General features: G+C 38.3%; 1 protein-coding gene across 2 annotated transcripts in view; it reads left to right on the top strand.

The window, feature by feature from the left end:
* LRIG1 (leucine rich repeats and immunoglobulin like domains 1) overlaps nucleotides 1–23894 on the top strand; it is a 137905-nt gene that overhangs the window by 84074 nt on the left and 29937 nt on the right. For both annotated transcript variants that reach the window (XM_039328765.1, XM_039328764.1), the window contains exons 4-9: nucleotides 5408–5545; nucleotides 7636–7779; nucleotides 10109–10252; nucleotides 11482–11625; nucleotides 14799–14942; nucleotides 17895–17975. In XM_039328765.1, coding sequence (XP_039184699.1) covers nucleotides 5408–5545; nucleotides 7636–7779; nucleotides 10109–10252; nucleotides 11482–11625; nucleotides 14799–14942; nucleotides 17895–17975 — 795 coding nt within the window. The remainder of the gene's footprint in view (nucleotides 1–5407; nucleotides 5546–7635; nucleotides 7780–10108; nucleotides 10253–11481; nucleotides 11626–14798; nucleotides 14943–17894; nucleotides 17976–23894) is intronic.

The raw sequence follows: 23894 nt of genomic DNA, 5'->3' as shown, positions 1-23894 counted from the left end.
GGTAACTTTTTTAATTCCAAAAATTAAAAAATTTCTTGTATCAATTTAAAAGTAACATTTTTATTACTGGGGTTTTGTTTTTTGTTTGGATTCTGCTATGCTATTAGTAATGCTTGTTAGTCTTAGGTAATATCTTTGTTGTTCAGGAATTGTTCACTCTTTTAAAAATATACAGTATATCCTATCCCCTTCATCTTCTACCATGAATGATTTTCTATAATAATAATAGGTCAGAGTTTTTGTTGAATATGCTTTCTCTGGGTCATATAGATGAGAAACAGTAGATTTTTATGCCTATAAAATATAAGAATGATATTAAAATTCTACCTCAGGTTATCATCTCTGTTTTTTCCCAAAAGCGATTCCCTCTGTGCTTTTCTATAGTATATGCTGTTATTTATACTTTGTAGTTTGTCTTGTTGAATATTTATTTATTTATTTATTTATTTCCTGCCTTTATTATTTTGACAAATAACTCAAGTTAGCGAACATCCAACCCATCTTCCTCCTATTTTCTCCACACTAACAACCCTGTGAGGTGAATTGGGCTAGGAGAGAGTGACTGGCCCAAAGTCACCCAGCTATTCACTGATGTTACCAACAGCTTGAAAGGACACTCTGTTTTCAGATAGCTTTAAGTAATAAGTAATAGTAGTAAAGTTATATAAATACAAACAAATAATGTTACGTACCCTGGCCCTAGTTTATCTGCAGACCTGTGGTACTTTTTCCTTAAGAGTTTTAAACTCCACTGCTTAACATTTATCTTGTGATGATTAGTGGTTGTACTTCTGTGCAGCCAGTCTTCATTTCAGGGAAATAAAACCTCCATAAATTCCTGCAGATAGGAAATCCAAGCAGGGGATTTGGCTTTCTTCACTCCTTTGTGTGTCCAAGCAAACCCATCATCTTACTCCAGGGCCAGTGCTGCTACTAATTAAAATGTTGGTGCATACAGTTTATGTTGCGTATTAGGAGTACATGTTTTGCTCATTTGAGCTGTACCTGAACAGCTTTGGCAACAGTTTTAAGAATCTACCAGATGTTCCTTTGGAGCTTGTGATTCAGTGGCCTCTTAGAAAAGTACGATGTGCTTTTATGGATAGTCAGTCATTCCTGCCTGATGAACACATTGCAACCAGTCTTTGCAATTTCCTTGGGAAATATAGGATAGCAGAGGTATTAATAAAAACAAAGGGCATGATTCAAAGGATGGACTTTCCCTTGTTTTGCTGGAAATCATGTGTGGAGCAATACAATGTAATACATATTCATTACCATGACCCATTATTACAATGCACAGGAAACATGTATAGGGTGGCCTGCATTTCAAGACAAATTATGGCAAAAGTAAGCGTGAAGTTAAAATGCTTGTTTTATCCTTGACTCGTTATGGCCAATTTTCTTCTTCTTTTGAAATGTCTGAATCTCTCAAGGCATATCATTGGTCATTACGATTCCATCTGGGCTATTTGAATGGCATTGGAGTTTGAAGAAAGTGAATAGATTGCTTTCCTGGTCTTTTAGCCCTGGATCTGGGAGTTCCAGGTATAAATTCTGAGATCTTTGTCAGAATGCAAGCATTAACCTATCGTATGTACCATGTTTGCATGCATTTGAAATGCTTTGGATGGAAAATATGTGTATTTCCTATAAAATCTCCAAAAGAGCTGTGCTAGTATCACCTTCCTCTGGCTACCAGTAAATTATGTTAGGAAATCCAAGTTCCCCATAGTAGATTTTACTCATTTAATTAATTAATTTAGGTAGTCACTGATCAACTCCAACTGATTCTCAATATAATACATCATAAAAAAAACCCAAATACAAAACAGAACAAGATGGGATCCAGTCAATCTGGACAGCCATAGACAAAGAAACATCCAACAAGGGGCCAAACTCATCTCAACTCAAGGCCTGGGAGGACAACCAAATCTTCATCGCAAAGAACCAGTTTGGTCTAGTGCAGGGGTAGGCAACCTTGGCTCTTTTATGACTCGTGGACTTCAACTCGTAGAATTCCTGAGCCAGCATTTTGGGAGTTGAAGCCCACGAGGCATAAAAGAGCCAAGGTTGCCTACCCCTAGTCTAGTGGTTAAATAAGCCAGGAGACTGTGAGTTCTAGTGCTGCCTTAGGCATGAAAACCATATGCGTGACTTTGGGCCAATCATTCTCTCTCAGCCCAGTCTACCTCACAATGTTTGAAATAGGAGGAGGAAGGAGTATTTTGCGCGTTCATCACCTTGAGTTATTTATAAAAATAATGAAGGTGGGAATTAAATAAAATTAAGAAAAAAATTGGTTTACAGAATATCAGCAGGGTGGGGCTAGATGGGTTTCAGGGAGGATCTTATTCCAGAGGGCAGGCACCACAACAGAGAAGGCACACTTTTTGGATCCTGATAGATGGCACTATGTAATCCAAGGGACCTTCATTGTGTCAATTTTGTTGGCTCATGCTGGCTAGGCAAAAAACATGGGGACAGATAATTTCTCAAATAAACTGGCCCTATGCCAGGTAAAGCTTTATAATTAATAGCCTTGTATCACATCCAGAAGCATACTGGTAACCAGTGCAGCTTCTGGGGTAGAGATCTCATGAAAATGTGGCATGTCCTTCTCTGTCTACAATTCTGCATCACTGTATTGTGGATTAGTTGAAGTTTCTGATTGCTGCGGTAGCCCTATGTATAGCACACTGCAGTAGACAAGTCTTGAGGTGAATAGAGCAGAAATGACTGACTGAAATAATAAAGGTGAGTGAAAGACCTTCCAAACTAGGAAGAGGCACAAATTTTCTTTTCTCTCTCCCTCTCCCCTCCCCTCCCCCACACTTGTGAAGAACCTTTCTTCTTCCCAGTCCACTGGCATAATCTTATGATGGATCAAAGATCATTCTATCATCAGAGTAAAACCAATTGTTTCTTGCTCATAAAATTTGGTCGGTATGTGGCTGCTCACTCTGGGGACAAGCAATCTGTTGTTTGGGGCAATAAATTGCAGACTTTTTGATCAAGTATAAGATTATTTATAAGAGTTCTTGCCTGCTACATGTGTTATTGTCCTAGATTTCTCAGTGTTTTGACCATTGAATCCTGCATATGTTCAGTATATAACATGCACCATCGTGTTGTGGTATGTGGACGAGAATGTTTATTTTGTGTGTGTCAAAGTTTTTACTGAAAAAGTGTGAAAGACAATGGTGAACAAAAATTTTAAAGTAGAGTGTGGCTGTCTGCTCAGTATGGGGTTGTGGATCAGATTTCTATTGTTTAGCTGTTCATTAAGAAATGTGTGAAAGGAGACAGAGTGTTATGTTTTGTGGGCTTAACGACAACTCATGTGAACAAAGTGAACAAATGTAAAATTAAAGTTTGACTGTGGATTGCTGTTAAGAGCAATATGTGATAGAAATAAAGCACCATAAGGATGACTGAGTACAGTGAAATAAGTAGTGAATAATGCAAAATTGGGGAAGTATAATGTCCTATTGATTGTGTGATGAACATATAGAAAATATGTAAGAATGTTTGTGGTGATGTGTTTCTTGGGACATGAATGTGTATACAGTGTTGGTTGAAAATTTAATTGATAAACTGTATGATACAAAGAAGAACTATAGATCTGAAAATTATTGTATTAGAATTAAAATAATGTTTGTCTGAGTTCTCTGGTTATTTGAAGCTTGGTTTTGTTGCTTGCAGCAGGTGGAGTTTTGCTCTGTTAAGACTTAACTTTAAAAAAAAAACCCACTGACTAATACTGTAAGGTGATCCTGATGAAGGTTAACTGTATGGTTTCATCTTGCTTTCCCATTCTTCAGAAATAACCTCCATTATGGAGGAGCCTAATCATCTCTATGTTCAGGTTAGTCTTCTTCCTCCCAGGTAATGTTACTTGCTGAAAGACTTTCCAATAAATATTCACACAGATACTTAGCACAGCCTCCTCGTCAGGATTAAGATATAATCTTACTTTCTAAAGCATACTTCAGTATTCCTAGGAAAGCCAGGATTGTTTGAAGTAGCACCACCTGTTTTACTCTATCATTTCTCACGCCATCCGCGCTGCAGACGAACATCAACACTTTACCTCCTGCCTGTGTGTAAATTGCAAATGTTAATGCAATTCATAGAAAGGTTCATCAGTTTTGGAAACCGACCACATTCAGTTTCTGAGGCAACTTAAACTTGACTGAAGAAACTCATAGGCCCTCTCTGTAAGATCAAGGATGAAACTCCTTGTCTCATTAGTTATCTAATGTTCTACTCTCTCTCTTGTTTTATTCAGAGAAGAGAATGGAGGGCTTAGTTCTGCTTTGCATAGGGGTAAGAAATATGTATCCAGCTATACATTCCCATTTCCTCCTTGAAAAAAAGGGGGAAAGGCAGAAAATATTGGAGGATTCAATCTGGGTCAGTCACTGGGACCAGGGGTTTAGTTATTTCGAGCTTTTGGACTCATACTGGAGCCCATCCTCAGGAAACTTCTCTCTAGCAGAATGTGTGCTCTTTCTGGCACACTCTCTGCTAGAGAGAAGTTCCCTGACGATGGGGTCCAGCAAGAGTCCAAAAAGCTCGGAAGTCTAAACCTCAGTCAGTCCCAGTGACTGACCCAGATTGGATCCTGCAACATTATCCTGTGGTACATATATTTGTTTTCATTCATAAAAAAATATTGGCTTCTCTGGCAAACTGGGAGACTTAATTGTACTCCCAAAGAATATCCACCTGTAGATTAGCCCTTCCCTCTCAGGGTTGCCCAATAGAGGTCTCACATGTTTACTCAGTAATATAATGATAACCTGCATAATTGATTTTGCTTAATCTATAATCTCAGCTATTGAGGTAGCCTGTGACTGCAATCTTGGTCAACTTAAACGTACCTCAGGAATACAGATTTTAGACAGATTTCCATTCTGCGTGCAGTTATTTCTTATGTAGTGCAGAACAGGGTCTCTTGGCTAGCTTCATACATGGTGCTAAGTCATAATGGGCTTTGGTTTTGTCAGAATGTGATGTGTGAATCTAGCCACAGTAGATCAGACATAGTTTATGGATAAGCACCAAATGTAGACTCAGCCAGTCATTGTTTACTCAACAAATGATGGTTAAATAAAGAATAGCATAGTCAGTAGATCATGGTCTTAAACTTATAGCTTCAAAGTGGTCTTTTTTTCCACTGGATATTTTCCATAGTATTTTGCTTCTACATCAATTTCTGTCATTCTAATAACACGTTTTATCTTCCCATTCTAAATTCAGCTGTACTCCCTTACTCCATCCGATGAAAGTGCCAGATCAGTTACAATGACCTGTGTCTTGCTGTATGGATGTACTTTTAAATTCTAACCCAAAAGGGCAAAAAGTGAGTTTATGTCTGACTTTTCTCCATTCTGTGTGGCAGGAATCGCAACCGAATCCACGGCATCGAAGCCAGCCAGTTGGAGCCCTATGTTTCCCTGGAAACATTAGACCTCAGCTCAAATAACATCACAGAAATCCAAAGTGGCTGTTTCCCGGTGGGGCTTCCCATAAAGGATCTGTAAGCTTTCTTTCTTTTTAAAATGTTTTATGGAAAAGTATTCATTTATACAAGAACAACTGACTTTCAGGTTACTTTGATCTTTTAAAAAAGGGTTACCGATTATAATACGGTTAAAACTCAAATGAGTGCTGTTCATTTGCATCTCTTATATGTATATCATCTCTAGTATCCAGTTCTTTCATTGGTCATGTTATGCTTATGGAAGGAATGGAACAGGGATACTTGGTTTTTGCTCTCTGTCATCAACTTCTGCCTCTTCCTATTGAGCTGATATGGAAACTGAGTTTTTCTGGCCATCTTTTTTTTTTCATGGCCTCTTACAGTAGCTGATATGAGAAGTGTGAGTAGTGAAAGTGCAAAGAACACTAAGTTCAATTATATTCTGTCATATATACCTACCACAAATAATGAATAGATGAAATTCTTTCATCAGGTTTTTAAATTAAAATGTCTTTCTTATTTTCCCTAATTACTTTGAATTAGAATTAAAATGCTAATGCTGAACATTTCATAATGCTATATATGTCCATTATGATGAATACATTTTTTAAAATGAAGAATCACGTCCTCTGATTTCTGATGCAACAACATGTCAGAATTGATCATTAACCAGTGGGGGCGGGATATACAGTGGAACTGTTTCTGTGCTGTCTTTCTTTACATTCAAAATGGTTGAGACAAAATATGGGAGCCAAAATTCCCACCAGTAAAGAAGAAAAACTTTGCCCTTTGCTTCATTCCTTCATCAATTATTTTCAGCTGTATAGCAGTTGAATGGTACTGTAATAAATGAAAATGAAGAGTGAGAGTGTAAGAGAGAGGGAGAGGGAGGGAGAGAGAGAGAGAGGGAGGGAGAGAGAGAGGGAAAATAAACTTATAGATAAGTTGAGAATTTTAGGTTCTAAACTACTCCCTCCAAAACTGAGTTTGGATGATAGTTTATCTGAAAGTATGGCCTTATCTGCAAGTATATATAGCAATACTTTTTTAAAGGACCCATATATATTTCTGGATAAACCCATCAATGGATAAGACAACCTTCAAATACTATTAAATGTATCACTCATAGATAAGCCAGTTATAAAAATCAAAACATTTGAATAGTTTGAGGGACTGGAAATACGGATGATTAGTAGATCACTAGATTTATTGCAATTAACAATCCCAGCTCTCTTAATTTAAGAATGTTGTCTTTATAAAGATTGTGGCTGGCTGTATGCCATTGGCTTTTCCTCTTGTACTATTATTTTACATCATTGTTGCTCATCATACTTCATCCATTACTCTGTGTTCAGATCTGTTTGATAGATTTTGGAATTCTGGTTAAATAGACAAAGAATTTATTATCTCACTAGACTTGCTGTTCTTTCACATCCCTGTGAATGAAGACGCTGTCATTCCCATTTTAAGGATGGCTAATGTAATTGAAACTAATTTCTTCAGAAGGCAATGTTTAATCTACGTGGAATGCAGTTGTCCTACTTTCACTATGCTTTATTATACTTAGTTGTTGTTCAGTGGCTAAGTCATGTCCGATTTTTAGTAACCCCATGGCCCACAGCACACCAAGCCCCTCTGTCCTCCACTGTCTTCTGGAATTTGTGAAACTTAATGTTCATTGCATCAATGACATTATCTAACCATCTCATCCTCTGCCATCCCCTTCTCCTTTGGCCATCAATCTTTCCCAACATCAGGGTCTTTTCCAATGATTATTAAACTTACTGGTAGACAATGTGTGTTGGTTCTACTTTTGGTTTGGCTTTGATTCCTGTATGGACATCCTTTCTCATCTGGACTACTGCTCCAGAATTCAAAGCAAGAAAAAGAGGATACAATTCTGGAAGCTTTAGTTCATCAAAAGGCATTTGAAGAGGGGAAGGAGACTGGAAGTGCTTCAGATCGGAGGAATCTTTTAATCACCACCTGCCTATAAATTGTGCAAAATGGCTTGATTGTTGTTAGAGCAGGGAGACATTTGGTTTCTGAAAACAGCATGTCTGATGTCACCACCTGCTCAGATAAAGAAGGATTAATCAAGACCTCCAACACAACCATTTTGAATGTTCTGTTATAAATTATTGCAGCTACCTGGGGAACAACAAGATCAGCATCCTAGACACCAAGGCTTTTAACAGCTTGTCACGATCCCTGCTGACACTTCGCCTGAACAAAAACAGAATTGTTCAACTTCCCGTCAAAGCATTCAAACTGCCCCATCTAACACAACTGTGAGTAGAAATGTGCAGTTTAATTATAACTTGCCAAGCTTGAGCTCCCTAAGGACACCTCACCAAGCACAATCCTTCAGCCTGCATGTGTGAAATGTTGATTAAAACATATCCTAGTGGTCTTTTGTGACGTGAATGAAGTAAATAAAAAATTGGGTGTGGCTCCACCCAGGATTGATTTTTCAGCTTACATTCTTAATAGGACCAAAAGAAAGGAAGGAAAATATCTGAGTATTCATTAACTAAAATACATGTGATAAATTTTCTTCCTTATGTCAAGAGGCTGGCTTTCACTTTCTGGTTTGTACTTCTATTTTGTGGGCACACAATTGAGAGAAAAAAGCAGGATTAAGAGGGCTTTCTTAAACCCTGTTTTCACGTGCGATGTTCAAACTGCAGGGAAGAAAGATTGTAGAGTTGACATTTAGGTAGACAAAGAGTGCTTTTGATGGTTAGCGCACATGTTGTTGTTTGTTTGTCCAAGGTACAGTGTAGGTTGCATTTGATCTGCATCTGTGACAGTGCTTTATGTACATATAATTGACCTTTGGCATCAACATTTGCTTGCTACTTTCTTGAAGTTTGGAACCCAACTCAAAGGGTAGATTCAGCATAGTTAGTGTAAGATTTCATGTAATAATACAGGTAGTCCTCGAGTTACAATGACAACTGGGATAAATATTGCCATTGCTAAGTGACGCAGTCATAAAATACAACATCATGTGAATACATCGCTTAGCAACAGCAATCCAGGCAGTCCTAGTTGTCGTCATAACCCAAAGACATGTGGGTCATTAAGTGAGAAGTGGAGGGAGTCTCAGGCAAGGAATGCAGGATTGTCACAAAGGGATGTGTCTTGGGAAGCCCAGTGCAAGTTGCGCGCATGCTTGTGTGTGTGACGTGATTTCAGGGAGGCCAGGAAAAGAGGACGCTGGTGGGTGTGTCCCTGTGTGCAAGTCCAGAGAGGTTCAGAGAAGAAGGGGACTGGTATTGTGTGTGTGTATGTGAATGCAAGCAAGCCCAGGGAAGGAAAGTACTGGTGGATGTGTGCATGTATGTGAACACAGGGAAACCAGGAAAGGAGGGAACAGGTAGGGACTAGCAAGCACAGGGGAAAGGAGGGTGCAGGGTGTGCAAACAAAGAAAAGCCAACAAAGAAGGGAAGTGTACCAAGCAACCTGTGACCTTCCCTGCCAGCGTCCCTATTGACTTTGTGGGAAGCTGGCAGAAAAGGTTAGAAATGTCAATCACATGACTTTGGGATGCTGGAACCAGTCAGAAGTATGTGCTGAATTTTGTTCATTTGGCTACAGCTTTGAACAGTCACTGGACAAATGGTCATAATTTAAGGACTACCTGTAAAAAAAAAATAAGGGAAATTTTTAAAACTGAAATAAGCAAGGAAGTATATTCCCCTTCCTTTTTAAAATCAAATTAATAGCGTTTGGGCCCATTTGGCTTTTGTGGTTAATTTAATATTCTTTTATTTTTTCCTGTTTTTTTGTAATCAGATTACTTTTTCTGTTCAGATGACTCACATATTCTTTTTTTTGTTTTCAAAAATTCAAATTTATGCTTTTGCTTATAATTGAAATAAATGGCAGAGGTGGAAATCCTGTGGTCTTCCAGATTTTTTTAGGCTATAGTACGAATAATCTCTACCCACTGGATTACTCAGATGAGGTTTTGGGAGGTAGAAATCTGGCCTTGTGTACCAAATACTTATGGACTACATCTAGGGTGTCAAACTGCCGGTCTGCGGGCTGCACACATCACGTGGAAGGCCGCGCCCACCCCATTGCCAGCAATGGCAAAACCGGCCCGATACGTTGCGTGATGTCACGTGACGTCGCGAGTTTGACATGCCTAGACTACATAAACCATTCATTGTTCCAGACAAACCATTTTTATTCTAATCAGCCTGAAGTAAATTAGATTGATTTCTTCTATACGTATACAAAGAATTTAATAAATAGCAAGATTTTGAACCATTTTCTACAAGAAATAAATGTTAATAGCGTACAATTACGTTTATATTAGGAAGAAATACAATATATATTGCCTTCTGTTTGTGGTTAAAAATCTTATGGTTGAAAACTTTGATATTTTTACAAGGTCACTAAAGGAATCCCATTGCATTCTAAAGCATGTAATTTTTACAAACAAAATACTGTAGAATGTATTTTATATATAAGTAGAATGTATACATTTTGACAGAAAATGGGTCTAATGTAAGGAGGTGCCACTCTGTTTCTCATTTACCTATGCCTGGCTGTTGCATTGAGAAAGACTTGAGTTAACATCCTTCTGTGCTGTTGGTCATTTTCAGAGAGTTAAACCGGAATCGTATTCGTTTGATAGAAGGGTTGACATTTCATGGACTGGACAGTTTAGAAGTTTTGAAGCTGCAGCGCAACAATATAAGCAAGTTGACGGACGGAGCTTTCTGGGGTCTGGCCAAAATGGAGGTTCTGTAAGTCAATAGTTATGTTAATAGATTTTAAGGAATACTGTATTTCTTTTGACATTTTCTTTGGATGCCAAGGAAGTCATCCTCCCACATCACAGCACGACTGCAGACATGTGATTTTTGGTGCCTGAAACATCTGCTTTTGGGCAATCCTTTTGAATGAGCCGAGGTGGCGCAGCAGTTAGAGTGCAGTACTGCAGTACTGCAGGCCACTTTAGCTGACTGTGTTCAGCAGGTCAGCGGTTCAAATCTCACTGGCTCAAGGTTGACTCAGCCTTCCATTCTTCCGAGGTAGGTAAAATGAGGACCCAGATTGTTGGGGGCAATGTAAATATATATATACATTGCTTACTGGTGTACACCGCTTAGAGAGTGCTTGCACTTAAAGCGGTATATAAGTCTCATAAATAAATAAATAAATAATGAAGTGGAATCACTTCTGGGAGAGCATATATACTTTTGCTGTTATTTGTGTAAAGGTACTCAATTTATGGCCCAAAGCCATATTTGCACTCTCTCCAAAGCTTGGTTGTAATTTTCGAGTCCTTCCAAGGGCTACTTCTGCATGGTGGCTCTTAATATAAAGGAAGAGGAAATCATTAAATACATGGACAGTAATGGTATTACCTACATTTAGTTCATTTAAATTCCTTTAAATCAAGGTTATGTTGCCTCCTAGTCCTGAAGACCTTTTCCAGTACAGACTTAGAGTGTAAAAAGATTATATACCCCTTGTTTAGAAGTTTGATTTAGTAACAGGGCTTATGATAGGGGCAGCACTGAGTGGAACTCAGAATCAGTGAGTGAGTGAGTGAGTGAGTGAGTGAAGAGGGAGGGAGGGAGGGAGGGAGGAAGGAAGGAAGGAAGGAGGTCCTTAGGTTATACTGTAAAACTACAAAAAACATCCCAGAAACAGGCACCAGCAAAGCACTTTTGTTTCATTGCCAAAAGAACCATATGAATATTTCCATGCAGTCAACAAGGGTCAAGTTTGACTTGGAGGTGGCTTTCCTTTTATCAATAACAATGTTAGGGTGTTGGAACACCATGCAAGGAATTTCATGTCAGCTATAATCCCAGAAGTCAAATAAGCATGTTATTTGGATTATGGTTTTTTTTTTCCTTCTTCATTAGATAAAGAAATTGCAGATTTGGGGAATTTTGTAGTAAAAATCAATGTCGGGTACAAATTTGCGTGCCATTTAAAATGTCCAACTTGGTCTTTCATGTAGGCACCTGGAGCACAATGTCCTCACAGAAGTGAACGGTGGTTCCCTGTATGGCCTGGTGTCCCTTCAACAATTTCATCTGAGTAACAACCTGATATCCAGTATCAATCCCGCTGGATGGAACTTCTGCCAAAAGCTGAACGAACTGTGAGTTAGCTAATTTGGGAGGCAACAGTTGATAATAAAAATAGATACTCTGGCACTGCTATATGTGTAGGCAGTGCTTTAAGAAAGAAAAGTTTTTAGAAGATTCAGGTTTTGTAGAATGTAATTATTTCTCCCTCTTTTAAAATGCTAGTTTTTAATTTAGAAAATTTGGGACTAGCGTATATTAAGGCACTCTTTCTTCCACAGTAACTATCAGTAACTATGAAGTTATTGGCTGTATCTTTTCTTCAAATACCACTTCTATCAAAGAAATTTGTTTCAGCTAGATAAATTATTTTCAACAGTCAGCATCCATATATTAGTTTCCATCGCTAGCAAGCCTTATCTGTCCCTAACCTCTCTTAAAAAGACTTTTTATGAACCTAGATAAATATGAAACAATTACTTATTTGATACTTTTAAAACTTTTCTCCACCATCTAACTGTGCTTGGTCGATTTGTATATTTTAATTATAATTATTTTAATTTCAAATATTTATAAAACACTGAATGGACTGAATGTATGCATGCATGCACACGTCTATACATTTGTACATGCATATATGTTTTTTTAAAAAATGTCTGTGATGCTATGAAGAACATCAATTGATGTCCCTAGAGGTCTTTGAGATTTTTCTTTAACCCAAGGGTTTGACACTTTGTTTGCTTCCCTTGTTAATGTCTGTTTTAGTTTTATCCAAATATCCAGATAAAGAATATTAAGAAAGTTATTGCAAATGTCTTTTAAGGATACACATTCAGTCATTCAAGGGACACAGGTGTTGTGGATTTATCCAGAATACAAGGAGCTTCACAAATCCCTTAAGGGAGAGGTTTTTCTTTCTAAATCTGAAATGAAAATGTGTTTTTGGTAAATCTACATATTCCCTTATTCAGGCTGTCAAGAGGTACAAAATGTGAGCGAATACATTCCTCTTTCTGGCTGATTGCAGAGGGATACTACAAAGCTTTATTTTGAATTTTGCTCTTGGCTAATTCTAGTTGACGTCAAAAAAGAAACGTGCCTCTACAGTTCTGACAAAAAAAAAAAAAAACACCTGCTGCCAACTATAAGAGTTTTTTTAACAGTTGTGCTTAGCACTATCTGCTAGCATTGGATTTCTTCTGTGTAACCCCCTCCGTTCCCCCTTTGAAAAATTCTTTCATCACAGGTGAGGAAATAATGTTGACTGGTTGCCATCTCTTCATAATTTGACACCACAGTCTCCTTGGGAATTAATTTATGTTGTTCCTTGCCTTTTGGAAAGCTTTTCCAAATGCTTTCTTCCATGGCTCCTTAGTTACTATCTCTGTGCACGTTTGCAAAAAGCATGCCACTTGTTTGCGAAGGAAATAATACCCTTTTTACTTAGGAATGTTTCTGTCCTAACTGTCCTGGTTTTGGCAGATGTCATTAACTATTATATCCCACACTTCAGCATAGGCAGTCCTTGACTTAACAATTGTTTGTTTAGTGGCCGTTTGAAGTTGCAGTGGCATTGAAAAGAGTGACTTACGACTGTTTTTCACACTTACAACCCATTGCAGCATCCCCATGGTCACAGGATCAAAATTCAGACACTATCTGCCTCATATTTATGACGGTTGCAATGTTCGGAATTTATGTGATCACCTTTCGGGACCTCCTAACAAGCAGTCAGTGGGGAAGCCAGACTCAATTAACAACTGTGTTACTAACTTAACAATTGCAGTCATTCACTTATCAACTGTGCCAAGAAAGATCGTAAAATGGGGCAAAATTTACTTAGCAACTGTCTTGCCGAGCAACAGAAATTTTGAGCTCAGTTGTGGTGGTAAATTGAGAGCTACCTGTATTATTAAAGCTGGATAGAAGAAATTGTTGACACTTTTGCCTCACTCTCCTCCCGGAATTTCTTTTGTAGATTTTGTCTCAAAACTACAAAAACAAACGCCAGGGTGTATATATAAAACATTGCTATTTTAGGTTGGCTTATTTGAAGAGAAGTTGCTCCCAGACTAAAATGCAACTCAACCCTCTGCTGAAGCCGTAGGTACATAATTCATGGACCTCACTGAGCTTCCTACTTTTGAATTCACAGCCTTTGGAGCATGCCTGGATTGCACGGGGTCCACATTTTTGTTCTATCTTTTATTTGCTGTGGATGGAGGAAGTCGGAGAACTTTTAAGGGGAAGGGGGTAAGGGAACTGGAAAGTCAAATCAGTCTTTATTGTAGTCAGGGATAGGGAGTTTTGAGCCTCTGTACGATGCAAGGCAATCTGAGGGATTTCCCCCAAATGTTGCTATTCTGATGCATGAAAGAAGAAAATTAGGAAAAGGAGACAGCAACTTGCGTAAGAAGTTCAGTTAGTGGGAAACCATAGTCTCCTGATATTTTGGAGCTGACCATTTATTATGACTGAGATCAGATGGCAGAGAGACAGCCCCTGCTTTGCAATCCTTCCAGTTCTTAGGCATTGCCTAAGTTTCATGACTGAATCTGGAGTTTTGGGGTATATGTTTATAAAAGATTTATATGGCTGCCCATCTTGAGCAACACTTGGTGGCTTACAACAATTAACTCAGTAAATCAAGCAATCACAAAACAGTAAACAATTGTCACGATTGTCCCCCTAGGATGCCTCACTGCAGGCTCGGCCACCTTCCTTCCATACTATCTGCTTATATAATCCTATCCCAGCATCATAGTAAAAAGCCAAGTCTTAATAACCTTCCAAACTGCTAGAAGGATATATGGATATCTGTTTCCTTGGTTCAAAGAAATGTGGACAATTATTTCAATGATTTATCAGGATTGCTGTACCGTAATATAACCAAGATCTTGAAGTTAGCTTGAAGATAACTCACTCTGAAAGCAAATACACTTTGACTTTGCCAATGACTAGATGGAATAATTGGGCTTAACTGTATGAATAAATTCTGAGAACCTGAAGGAGCTTTTGGGTTAAAGCCATATGTAAAAGTTAAATGAGTTAGCTTCTGGCTTTATTTTGCCCATACAGTAAATACTTTATCTGACTTGGATATTCTTGACCCTCTTTCCACAGAAAAGACATTTAGGATATTCATGAACTAAATTATTTTCAGGACAAAGGAACTATCCAGTAGAGTTATCATCAAGAAGAAAAAAATAAATGTTTTACACTGAAATTTTGCTTTTTTTCCCCTCAGGTCCTTGTCATTTAACAACTTAACCAGACTGGATAAAGGAAGTTTAGCAGATCTGGGAAGCCTGGAGATCCTTCACTTGAGTCACAACTCTGTCAGTCACATTGCCGAAGGAGTGTTTAAGGGACTCAAAAGCTTACGTGTCCTGTAAGAGCTTTTTCTTTTTGTTTGTCAGGTTAACTCTTGAGAGGAATAAAAGGGATAGGTCTTGATATTTGCTTTTGCTTTCTCTTAATTAGACAATGAATATCCCAAAGGTGCGTTTTCCAAAGGCAACTGGACTATCTTGGGGTGTTTTTTTTCTTTGATAACCATTTGCTTATCTTCCAAGATACTTCTTCAGTTCTGACTGGTGAGGAATGGAAGGATTTATATTCTTTATGGTCTTCTGGTCATTAGCAGTTTGAGGATCTCTAAGCTCTCCAGAGTTATGGAGGCCCCTTGGGGGTTTAATCTGTATCCTCAGAGTCACCTAAATTAGAATACAAACGGGTGTGGAACATTCTTGGGACGACTGAAAGTCCTGGATTGTAAAAAAGAGATAGTTGGTGTCTTATTTCTTCCCCTCTGTTGAGAGAGGACTGTTCAATTTTGACATAGATGGCTTTTTTGACTCCTGTTTCAAACAAAAGGAAGTGTGTTAATAACCAGATGACTGCAAATAATATAAATCCTTCCATTCCCCAACCAGTTAGAACTGAAGAAGCTTCTTGGATGAGAAGTGAAACATTTTTAAAGAAACCCCCACCCCCCAAAAAAGTCGAGTTGCCTTTTGGAAAAGGACCTCTTTGGGACAAGCATGACCTGGATGATTGAGAATCTCCATAAACATTTAAACAACAATATCTACCCCAAACTTAGACTATGTGGATGAATTGAACCATAGTAGTTGTTGGTACTGAGAGGACATCAGCTGAGGATGACCGTCTCTCCATTTAACGGCTTTTGGGAAACTTCCAGTGTAGCAAATATTGCCTCCAGACTCAACTAAAGAAGAAAAATGCCATAAGTGTGTTCAAGGAGACATTTTACCCCTTTACTTAATGGGATATTTCTTCTTTAGTTCAGTCTCTGCTTTTACTGACTTGTCATTCCATGTGCACAATTGTTGATACTTTTGGTTTTGTGAAATCCTTAGCTGAAAACCAGAATAATTTTATAGGATCCTTGTTGTTGTTGTTTTTAAATAATGTCCTTTCACCAAATGAACAGTACTCCAAATTACTTATTTAAAATTCTTTTCTCCTAAGCTCTTTTGAAGTTGAAGCTGAATGGAAAGGAAACACAGACTTTCCCCCCTTGGTTACTGCACTGTGCAGTTATTTATTCCTTTTATTGAAGTTAGGACGGGCTTTATGTTTCTTTGCCTTTCCCAGACCCACTTTTCAATCCCATGCCTGTTTTCAGAAAGGGCTTGCTCCTAGGCAGCTGGCACAGAAAAGGACGAAAGACTTTCCCAAACTGTTTGGCTTGCAGCTAATTCTCCGTCTCCTTTTGTGTCCAGTACACAGAGAGGAAAGGAGGGCGGGAGAACAAGTTCTAATTGAATCAAGAGGAAGGCCCATCAGTCCCTGCACCTGGTGAAAAAGAGCTGGGCATGCTTTAATTGCGATCTATTGTTGACAAGCCTTTGGTGGGTGTGAAACTGCTGAAATGAGAAGCTATTCAAATAGAGGTCAGTCCCAGAGACCTCACAGCAGAATGATTAACAAGGCAGTATGCTTTCAGGGCCAGCCAGCCAGAAAGAATAGGAAATTGGCAACAGAGGTTGTGAGAAAAGCAAAAGAGAATGCAAAGAAAACTGAACTAGAATACTGGATTCCCCCCCCCCCCATATGTTGGATTTTTTTAAAAAAAAAATATTTATGAGAAAGTGTGCTTCTCACAAAATGATGTTCTTCTTAGAAGAACCAGAAGAGCGGTAAACTCTCTCTTCACCTTTTATGCAAAATACAACGTACAAGTCAATTATTATTATTTTTTTTTAAAAAAAGGATGTTGCAGAAATCTCAGCCACACACCAAATTCCCCTTCAGCTCATCTCACACATATGGCAAGACGATCATGTGCCATTTCCCAATCTTTCAGAGATCAATTTCTCTTTGCAGAAAGAGAAAATGGAGGGAAACGAGGAGCTTACTCAATAAAGAGCAAATGACTCCATGCAAAACGTAATGCTTGATGTTCATGCTTGCATCTCAACCCCTGGACTTTAAATGCTTTGCCATCTACCTCTAGATCCCATTTTACTCCCCTGATTGCTTTATTGCCTTTATTACCCAGGGCTCACTCTTTTGATGTTAGTGGGGGAGGGGTGAGGGGGAGGAGGAACTTTTGGTAGCCATGTTTATATCACCCAGCTGAGCTATGCCCTAAAGCCTGGGAGCCCCCTCTCCCTTGACTCAACCCCAGTAAAACCATAGTGACTGTATTTGTAATTATTTGCATGTTCTCATCCTTACTTCTAGTTGCCTATGAAGATTCTCATTCATCTAGGCTGTGGTGGTCTCAAAGGTTCTTTCATTTTAAAGACAGGTGGACTCTGTCTGGTTTTTTTTTTAAGATGTTTCATTTCTCATCTAAGAAGCTTCTTCAGTTCTGAAGAAGATGAATTGAAGAAGCTTCTTGGATTAAAAGTGAAACATCTTAAAGAAAAATTACAAAGTCCAGTTGCCTTTAAAATAAAAGCACCTTTGGGCTTATTTCTAGTTACTAGTTTTATTAGATTTGTTAAGACTGTCCCACTCCAAAAAGATTTTAGGGGTAGGTGGGTGTAAAATAAATTCTTTTTCTTGCACTTTCTGAACACCAGAAGAAGTAAAACCCTAACTCAGTTGACGAGAATCAGGTAGCAGAAGCATCACTTGTGGGAGTTTTCTTTGAAAGAGAACAATACAGAAGAGGCCAAATCTAGTCAACTAGAGTAAATTACTACTGTTTTTCCAGAAATGCTTCTGATGAAAGCTTTATGCTACGGGAACAAAAGGCAGTGTCTTTGGGGAAGGTTTCCTAAAGGTTGGCCTTTGTGAGCCTCTTTGAACACTGGGCTCACAAACTGGGAAATTGATTGCAAGCTTTCTTTTGTCATCTTCTCCCTAGGAATCTGGATCATAACGAGATTTCAGGGACAATAGAAGACACCAGTGGAGCTTTTACGGGCCTGGAAAACCTAAGCATGCTGTGAGTATTGGATAAGTTTTGCTTCTAGAAAACAAAAACTGTTTTTCCGAACAGCTTTGTATATCTCTGTATATATTAGGAGTGGAATGGGAGAAAGTGGGACATCTGTTGAGCTTCTATCATATGCAGGGCAAATATTTTTTATTACTAGTACATGCCTTGGAAGCTCACTTGGCAATAATTCAAACTCTGACTATACTTTTTTTCTTAGTTTGTAGATCTAAAGAGGGGTTTTTTTTTGAGAATGAAAGAGAGTCACCTTATTTTATGAACCTCAAATGATAAATTTGTTTCGCTTTGTGTTCTTGACAAATTGCTTAGTATCTGATACTTTGTGTCTTCTTGGGAAAGTGAGGCATACATTTTATTTTTTCTTACATTGTGTTCAGATGGTGACCTTTCAAATAGAAAATGCATTCGGCTTTTGTTCTGGGGAGACAGGTAGTCCTCGATCTATGACTGTTGGATCAGCAACTGTTTCAAGTTATGATATTGCTGAACAAGTGGTTAATTATGACCAGTCCTCAGAGTTCTGGCCTTTCCAGAACCCTGCAGTTACTTGGTCACAATTTGAGTGCTTGGAACCCATTTGCATTTGCAATCGATTGCCAAGCTCTCTATAATCATGTGATTGCCATTTGCAACCTTCCCTGCTAGGTTCCCTATAAAGTCAGTGGGGAATATAGCAAATCACTAGGGTTAGTCTCCCTTAGCCCTTCTGCACCGGGACATGCCAGTTCGTGTACCCCTGCACACCCTCCTCATTCACCTTATACCCCCCATGCACACCTAACCTGTGCCATGCAACTTACCTGACTCACATGGTGCCTCTTGCACACCCTCATGCACCTGCCCAACCCGTGCCACACCTCTTGTGCTTCCTCCCCAACCTGTGCTGCACTTATTTATTTATTTTTATTTATTTATTTTATGAGACTTATATACCGCTTTAAGTGCAAGCACTCTCTAAGCAGTGTACACCAGTAAGCAATGTATGTATGTATGTGTGTATATATATATATATATATATATATATATATATATATATATATATATATCTATATATATATATATATATATATATATATATATATTTACATTGCCCCCAACAATCTGGGTCCTCATTTTACCTACCCCGGAAGGATGGAAGGCTGAGTCAACCTTGAGCCGGTGAGATTTGAACCGCTGACCTGCTGAACACAGCTAAAGTGGCCTGCAGTACTGCACTCTAACTGCTGCGCCACCTCGGCTCACTTCTTGAAGACACATCTCTTACACACCTTCCTAGACATGGTGGCTCAGAGGTTAGAATGCAGTGTTGCAGGCTAATTCTGCTGACTGCCAGCAGTTTGATTCTGAGTGGTTCAAGGTTGACTCAGCCTTCCATCCTTCCGAGGTTGTTGGGGGCCATAGGTTGGCTCTGTAAACTGCTTAGAGAGGGCTGTAAAGCACTGTGAAGTGGTATATAAGTCTAAGTGCTGTTACTATTGTTATACTGTCTCCCATACTTTTGCACATCCCTTTGCTCCCTCCCCACCTGGTAGCAGCCACTTAACTTCCTATAGGGTGTGGACTTGCATCTTCCCGCTGTCTTTCCCACTGACTTTGATTGTGGGAACCCGGCAGGAAGTCGCCTTATTTAGAAACTGTGGGATTAAGTAAATGATGGCAACAGAGCCTACAGGGATTAACTAAGATGTTAAGAAGTACATCCACATTCTTTAGTGAAGGAAATTGTCACAATTGCTATCATAAGTCAAGGACTACCTGTATTTAAAGATAACTTTTTGACTTCAGGGCGATAAACGTACAGTATTTTTTTTTTTAGGCACCCAGGCCTGCTAAAGTTATTTTTATATTGTTAAAAAGGCAGAATAATATTTTGCTAAAATTCTCCAATTAACAGTGTCAGCAAGAAAGCCTGAGACCTTAAAATACGGAATATTTTATTTTTTCTTTAGAAGCAGCAGTCCTTGTCCCAGGATTCAGGATGTTTAAATAAAGTACTGAGCCAGATACTGGTTTCTCCAAAATAGAAACATGTAAACTATTATATATGTATGAATGTGCATATATGGATGCCTCTGAAAGACAGCTGGAAGACGTTGTGAACTGAGAGAAACCATTCTGCAAATGTAGTAAAACCACACGAGAAAAATTAAAAACAAGGGTGTTCTTATATACTTTTTTTTAATGCAGGAAGATATGAATTCATAGCATCAGTGAAGTAAAGATTTTGCTCTGTAAAAGAGATAATGACTTCCAATATAAATATAGCATGGTAATTTAATTCAGTTTTAAGCTCCAAAACTATGGCCCTTAGTTGTCTAGGAAAACACTAAGAAATGATTTGAGATAAATATCTAACCTTGGAAAATGGATGAAAAGATGGAAGAATTTCTGTTTTCAAATTAACCAAGTATCCAAATGTATGAGTGATGATGATTACCTTTCATTGAAAAGCTGTAGAGGATTCCTGCTCCCCCTAATCCTTTGATATGCCCGCAGGAGACCATTACAAGGCCTACTGTGAAATTGACTAAAAGCTTAGCTTTGTTTGGATATTAGGCCTCACATGATTACAGATGCGTGAAGGAGAGAGTGGTCCTCACTTGTTGCCCCCAGCTTTAGCATTATGTCTGTTGAAGGCACCATGCCCCCTAATTGGCATTACTAGGCAACTAAGTAGGAAGGGGCCGCTCCGAACAAAAATCGGAACTTTGTGTAATCGGGTTTCTTAATTCTTTTTGGGGGGGGGGCTTCTGCAGAGGGAGAGAGGACAGATTTCTCCTTTCAGAACTTGCCCTCCAGAGTGAAGTTGCTGGGTGAGCTGTAGTATTGGCAAACACACATCCGCAGGAACATGCTAGTGCAGCAGTAGGCAACCTTGGCTCTTTTATGACTCATGGACTTCAACTCCCAGAATTCCTGAGCCAGCATGGCTCAGCATGGAAACCTCTCCATTTCTCCTCAGCATGGCTGGCTCAGGAATTCTGGGAGTTGAAGTCCACGAGTCATAAAAGAGCCAAGGTTGCCTACCCCTGAGCTAGTGACTATGGTTATGCACAGTCAGACGTGCATGTGCTTTGTCGGAACAGAGCAGAGAAAGTCATTCATACTCACTTAAGCTTAGACACTAGTGTGGGCAAAGCCAGATAAGGAAAAAAAGGGAATGTGGGGGTCCTTTGTGTTCTCTGAGCTTGGTTTTTCATTACTAAACTAGGTAACATCATCAACGCTAGTAGGGAATGGAAGGAACGTCTTTTGCCTAGGACTCTTATTAAGCTTCTAAAATAAGTAGATAGGTACTCTGTAGTACGAGCTCTGTAGATTGTCTCCATACCATACCTAGTTTATTGGACAACTCACTGGATCTGGGAAGTTAATGGTCTGCCCTCTCTTGAATAGACTATCTCTTGACTTGTCCTTATGCAACAGCTTTCACCTATCTAGAATCTTCCTACAGTATATGACAGTGCTTGTCTTATGCAATCTGTTTCCTCCAGGATGTATTTTTTTTTTTTAAAAAAATTATACATCACTCAGTTTTTTTAGTGGTCCGTATATATACTTTTTAATATAAATGAATAACATCTTTTGTTTGAAAAATAATCAAAATAAACTTTTTATGTGCTGGGTACTGCATTTAAACTGCCAGACTGAAGCATTTTACTGTATTAATATAAAGACACATAGGTAGAGGGGGGGGGGAGAGACACTTAAGAGGAAACCTCCACATGAATTAATAATTACTTCAGTGTTTTGGAGACGGTTTTAAGAGCTGTTCCTCTTTTGATCTGTGTGGACAAGCTACTGAAAGGAGATTGCAGTGAGTGCTCAAGCACCTTGTTCATCATAGTGGAGGTGTTAAGGGACAAGCAAAGATGTTAGCCCTCTCTGAATTATAGATGACATTTTCCACTGAGGAGGGAGCAAGCTTAAATTAAAACATTGTCTCTGAAGAGCAATCAAAACATTAGACTGGCAAAAGCTGATGTCTAGAAATAGCTCTGATTATTCAGACCTTGCATTTCTTTGCAATTTGGGGGGGGGGGGATGATTTTAGTTCCATTCTTCTTGGGAACAAAAACGTGGCCTTGTCCACAAGCTGTGGATACTTTTCTTCATAACATCCCCGCAATTAGTTAAAGCAGGAATAGAGAGGCCACTGTATTCTGTGCTTTATGCACCTTTTATATATTTGTACATTTATTTCATCCAGTTTATATGCTGCTCAATTTAAAAAGAAAAAACATCTAAGCAGCTTACAAATAATGCTAAAATAAAAGTAAAAATATACCAAGGAAAACATTCTTCTTTTTTTCTTCTTTTGATAGAGATGTAATAGAGAAGCTGTCAAGAAATATAGGTTTGGAAAAACAGACCAAGTATATGGAAAATATTTATCTCTATTCTGAAAACAATGAAATGTATTTTTACTAATCAGTGAATAACTCTACTTATTTCTTCCCCACCTCTAAGCTTCTTTAAAAAATAAATTTTATTAAATGTTTTAAAAAGAACATAAAAACATAAACCAATACAAAATAGAGAGAAGAAAGAAAAAACAAAAAAGTAGAATAAGAAAGAATAAAAAGAAATAGAAGAAGCTTCTGTTTTCCTCTATGGTAAATTTGTATGATTACAAAATTATCTCTTACTTTATGATTTATGACTTTTATCTTTACCTTTAAGAATTTAAGATTAGGTTACATATGGTGCATTTATCACAGAAATCAGATTGTATAAACTTGTTTCATGGTTTTATTTTTACCTAATTGTTGTTTCTTGATTATATTGAAAAGCAACCTTCAGCTAAGCAAATCTGATTTACTTGGGATAGCTTGCTTCTCCAGTTTGGCTTAGTTCTTTTATATCATTTGTCATTCTCAACTATTGGGATCCACCAAAGAAGACACATGGTATCTTCTTGCTAAAAATAGCCACCCACAAAAGTTATTCATATAAAGCACTGAAATAATATTTTGCTTTTCTTACAAGTTACTTGCCAAATGTTTTCATCCCTCAATATACGGATAGCACTCAGCCTACGACCTCAGTTGAGCCCAAAATTTCTGTTAAGTGAAACATTTAAGTGATTTTTTCCTCCATTTTACGACCTTTCTTGCCCCAGTTGTTAAGTAGTGTTCAGGGCAGTGTTCAGTTAGTAATACAGTTGTTAAATAATTGACTTTGTTTGTCATAAGGTCACAAAGGGTGATCACATGATCCCACGACACTGTCACCATCATAAATATGAGTCAGTTGCCAAGTGTCTGAATTGTGATCACATGATCATAGGGATACTGCAACAGTCATAAGTGTGAAAAAAGGTAATGTCACTTTTTTCAATGCCGTTATAACTTTGAATGGTCACTAAATGAACTATTGTAAGTCGAGGACTACCTGTAGTTTTAATCTAGTGTCACGCTCATGATAGGCATTTGCAAGTAGCATTCCTATTTTTGTACATACGTATGTCTAGATAAGCCTATCTTATTTCAAGTAAAGACTACTTAAAGTTAAGCTTGATGTCTGGTGACTACAAGGATCTGTTGCTTTCTTCAGTCTAGCCTACAAATCTCCAGTACAAATATTAACCAGACTCAATCCTACTCAAATCAACTTTTTTGAGATCAGCCAGGCTTGTTAACATGCTGCTAAAGGCTATTATTTGTGGACTTTGTACTGAGTAACATTCCCTAAAATTCTCTTTATTCTCATAAGAAAGAACTACTCCTAAGAAACGTATACATTGATGTTAGGTTAATCTCGCAGTAGTAAGATTTTAATGTAGCTTGCCCCTCATATTTAGACACATGGTCTCCTAATTCTAGAATTTGGTCAAGGCACGTGTATAGACAATATTATATACATGCCTTTATAATATTTTTTCGTGGTTCCCATTTTTATAAAAAA

The sequence above is a fragment of the Crotalus tigris genome, unplaced genomic scaffold, assembly GCF_016545835.1.
Source record: "Crotalus tigris isolate CLP2741 ecotype Arizona unplaced genomic scaffold, ASM1654583v1 scf7180000024383.4638030, whole genome shotgun sequence".
NCBI classification, from domain to species: domain Eukaryota; kingdom Metazoa; phylum Chordata; class Lepidosauria; order Squamata; family Viperidae; genus Crotalus; species Crotalus tigris.
Note: the sequence above shows the minus strand (reverse complement) of the source record. Positions and strands in the feature narration are given on the sequence as shown.